The 4,256-nt window shown below is 37.0% G+C and overlaps 1 protein-coding gene across 1 annotated transcript in view; it reads right to left on the reverse strand.

The window, feature by feature from the left end:
• IRF4 (interferon regulatory factor 4) overlaps nt 1-1,899 on the reverse strand; it is a 21,760-nt gene extending 19,861 nt beyond the window's left edge. The window contains exon 1 of the mRNA XM_018564340.1: nt 1,699-1,899. Coding sequence (XP_018419842.1) covers nt 1,699-1,899 — 201 coding nt within the window. The remainder of the gene's footprint in view (nt 1-1,698) is intronic.
• Between the last annotated feature and the right edge of the window lie 2,357 nt (nt 1,900-4,256).

The raw sequence follows: 4,256 nt of genomic DNA on the forward strand, positions 1-4,256 counted from the left end.
TATATAGATATATATATAAAGGGTTATATTATTTTGGATGCCAACAAGATTAAATGCATATGTGCACAATTTATGGTATTTATGTTTGAAGGTAAACTTACAGTGGTTAATATTCAGCACAAAGAGACAAGTAGCTTTAGTTTAATTATTTATTATAAATTTGGAATTGTGGGATTATTAAGTACTGAGCAAAATATTAAAACTTCATTAGGGTTAGGGAATAAAAGGACAACCGCCATTTCTACACATGTATTTATTGAATAGTTGTAAGAAAGCTCAGAGTTAATTCTTATTTTATATTGCTTCATAACAAAAAATTCTAGTGGTCTGACACATTTCCATGCTATGTAACAAAATAGAGGGTTAAGCTATTGCATTCATACCTCTCAACCAATTAAAAACAGAAAGAAACATTAAACCTCTACCAGTGCTTCCAAGCACCACCTCAAATATGTGCATGTTCACATACCACTTTCAACACTTTGGCTGAGCTTTAGTGGCTTCACTTTACACACCTAGTCTGGGACAGTCCCATAGATTTCATGATGGTTGGGACTTATGATGTGTTTCATGACTTAAAGGGGTCTATTGATAAACAATTTGCACAGCCATTCACCCTGTGAGGCTCTGTGAATATTGATTCTGTGCGAATAGGGGCAAAAACTTCTTAGTATATTTTCTTTTCAGGTTGATTGTAATGTAATACTACATTACGGGCTCTAGATGGAGCTGAGGAGCATAGGAAATAAGTATTAGTTTCCTGTGCCCCTCAGCTCCATCTAGTAGCCATATTGCAGTATTACATCACATTACATTCAACCTAACAAAAAAATATACTAAGAAGGTTAATTTTTGCTCCGATTCGCACAGTATGAATGTTCACATAGATTGGCAGGGTGAATGGCTATGCAAACTGTTTATAAATAGACCCCAAGGTGTCTAAAAGAGGATCTTTCTGTGTTATCTATTCAGATTCTTAAATTTAAAGACTGATTTAGAGGCATGAAAGAGAGACACTGATTGTTAAGGTGCAATTTAGTTCATCCATCAGGCACTTCAGTGCCAAATCAACAGTAATGTGTAGTTAGGATAATAATATATCTAAAGGTACCCTGCATGCAACCAATGATAGGACTGTCAGATGAACTGCCCTAAATACACACCTTAATGTTTACTTTATAATGGTTTCTTGATTAAAAGAGTCTGTAACAAATCTGTTTAGAATACCTTTAACATCAGACACTCTTTTTCAATTTGCATTTTGCCCTTGAAACATGAAAGGGAGGCAACTCACTGGTTGATATTTGTAAATGTATGGCCACTGTTTTCACCAAACTCTTATTCACAAGGCCCAAAGGGTGTTTTACCATACACTACAAACAGTGAGTACATAAATCACTTTCCAGCTTACTAGAGAAACATGAACTGTAAAATATAAATGCATCACATTCTGGTCTTCATTTTTAATTCTCTTAAATTGTAAGCAATTTTATCTTTGATGCCAATGTATTTTATAGATCAGATTTTCTGACAAAATGCAATAAAATGTGTCAGCAGAAGGGATTTTACCCCCGATGCAAATGACTTCTTTAGAAGAATCACAATCATGCACATCAGCAGACACAGATTAGTCATTAGTCTGTAGTGTAAAATGTGACCTATCTATCTGCGGCTCATTGAGTCTTGGAGATAAGTTACCTTGAAAAGAGCAGCATCTTCATCTCTGTTGTAGTCCTGTTTGCCGGCATGTTTCCAAGGTATACGAAAAATGCTTCTGTCATCATTCTCCCACACCAATCCCGGATACTTCCCGCTGTCAATCTGGTCAATCAACCATTGCCTCAGTTTTCCATTTCCACAGCTGATCGGGGTCATTCCACAAACTCCGTCTTGGTTCATACCAGTCTATACACTTTGTTTTTGACGACTGTTAGGAGAGAAGCATTGACATTTCTTTAATAACTATAACCAGTAGACTTTAGTACTTTACAAGTGCTGTGATATGCCACCTTATACTTGAAAATTTTATGTTTTCTGTAGCATTTAGGTACTATGTAAAAGGCAACAGAACATTTGATCAGAGTATAGCCCATCACAGACCTTACAAACTCCATTAGATCCACCACTATGTAGTGCAAAGGCCTGCCTGATTGGATACAAATTGATTAGGTAGGTCCTCATATTACATAGTTTTCCTAAATCTAAATTTTATTGAACAAAGAATGTACGCACAGCTTATAACATGTATGGCGACCCTATAGGGATTTCCAGGTACCAGTTCTCATGACATTGGATCAGTAAATTTGGCTGCTGTCGTTATACCTAAAAGCTTCTTTATACAGACATCAGATGTTTCTTTTTCAATTGAATCTCTATTTATCCTCTGTTAACGTATATATTGTTCCTCCTCAACACCTGCTGTGCACAAAGGAAGTCCTAGGAGAGGTCTCTGCAGTTTAACAAGAATAGTTCCTGAACATTTAAAACAATTCTAATATCAGGAAACAGGTATAAATAGCCAGTAACACTTTATTGTATAATGTAATGTGGTTTGAGCCACAATAAAACATCAGATTTTAAGCTAAAATAAATACGTTTAAAATGATCCTTCTTTACTTAAAGATTGAACTCAATTTAAACTACTGTGCACAGATCAAAGTAAGATGACTGATTGATTGTGTTTCACTACATATTGTGGTTAATTACTAAAGGCAAATAGACTGTTCAATTTGGAAGATAATTTTCCTTTAGCTTAGTGAATATGGTGAAAATTCACTTCGCAAAGAATACCCAATCACATGCAAGAAAAATATTTAAAAAAATACTATTTCTGTCACATGATTGCATGATGGAAGTCAGTAGAGCTTGACCTCATTCACTATGCAAAGGGAAAATTCCCTTGCAAAGCGAACAGCCTATTTGCCTTAAAGGAGAAAAATTGGGGTAGTAAAATGTTCTCTGCATAATACTTTGAGCCGCAGTGTCACACGACAGCTCTATAGTTGAGAGCTGAGCGATCACGAACCGCTGATTGCCCAGCTTATGGTCTTCTCCCTGCAGAGAGGGGTGACTGTCATTCATCACTTCCCGCAGGGATTCCACCTCTCTATTCCTTGTCTTACCCTCCAATGAGCCCTGGAGGAATAGAGAGGTGGAATCCCTGCGGGAAGTGATGAATGACAGTCACCACTCTGGGGGGACACAGCTGGCTCTAGCTCTAGAGAGGCAGAGCCAGCAGTCAATCAGTCAGTATGGTGGATCCTGACAATTTTGTCAGGATCTTTCCCAGCTGCAGTGCAGTTCTGCAGTGTTAGCATATAGCTGGACATATGCCGAGTTGGTAAATGTACTCCTTTGACCCAAAAGAGGACTAAAGCCAAAAAAAATGCTTTGGCTTTAGTTCTCATTTACGTAAATCAAAAATATAGTCTCTTTTGAATCTTCATGATTGGCTTCACATGACTACCTAATCTAGTAGGTAGGTTGTGTAGGTACTTACTGTAGCTACACAACGTAACACAAAAAATTGCAATTGCTATTCCGTTAAAGAAATTCATCATGAGCTCTTAAGTCCCATTAAAATAAACAGTATGTGTATTAGATGGCATACATTTGCATTCACAGAATGACTACCTATATATATTGAAGAAAATCATCATGCATGTTGTACGATTTTGCATATTTTTGCTTTAGCAGTGTACATACAATAAGAATTGGATGGGTACATATTACATTATAATGTTTTAACAGACCATTTTTTGGTTGGCATTATGGTACAAAGCAGGTTCCCGCGTTAGCTCTTAATGCGTTTAACAGGTTTTGCTATGCAATAGTGAAACCCACCAGCCCCACCATCACTCCTGATGACAGATACGTATGGCAGTTTGCCTTTAGCGAATACGCTTACTCATATTTGGTGTACTTGTCTGGCTACATCAGTATTGGAAAATCATTTGCAGAGTTATTGCTAAATAACAGTCTATCTCATTCATTTTACAGTCTATTCTTTTACATATTTCCCATGCACAGTAGAAGCTTCTCCCTCTGCTTGCAAAGGGTAAAGTGTGTAGTGACGTAGACTGCATGTGCTCTTTTCTTCAATCACTGTATAATGATTAGTCCAGGGCTGGACAAATCCTAGGAATCAGGTAGCCAATGCTCCTTAATAATTACAAATGGCGCCTATTTATTATTATTTTTTAGGTTTTCTATAGTTGCTGTCAATAGAGCTGGCTCTTGCTGGCTGCTGGATTGGA

Source organism: Nanorana parkeri, unplaced genomic scaffold (genome assembly GCF_000935625.1).
Source record: "Nanorana parkeri isolate BGI_ZX_2015 unplaced genomic scaffold, ASM93562v1 scaffold746, whole genome shotgun sequence".
Classification (NCBI taxonomy): Eukaryota; Metazoa; Chordata; class Amphibia; order Anura; family Dicroglossidae; genus Nanorana; species Nanorana parkeri.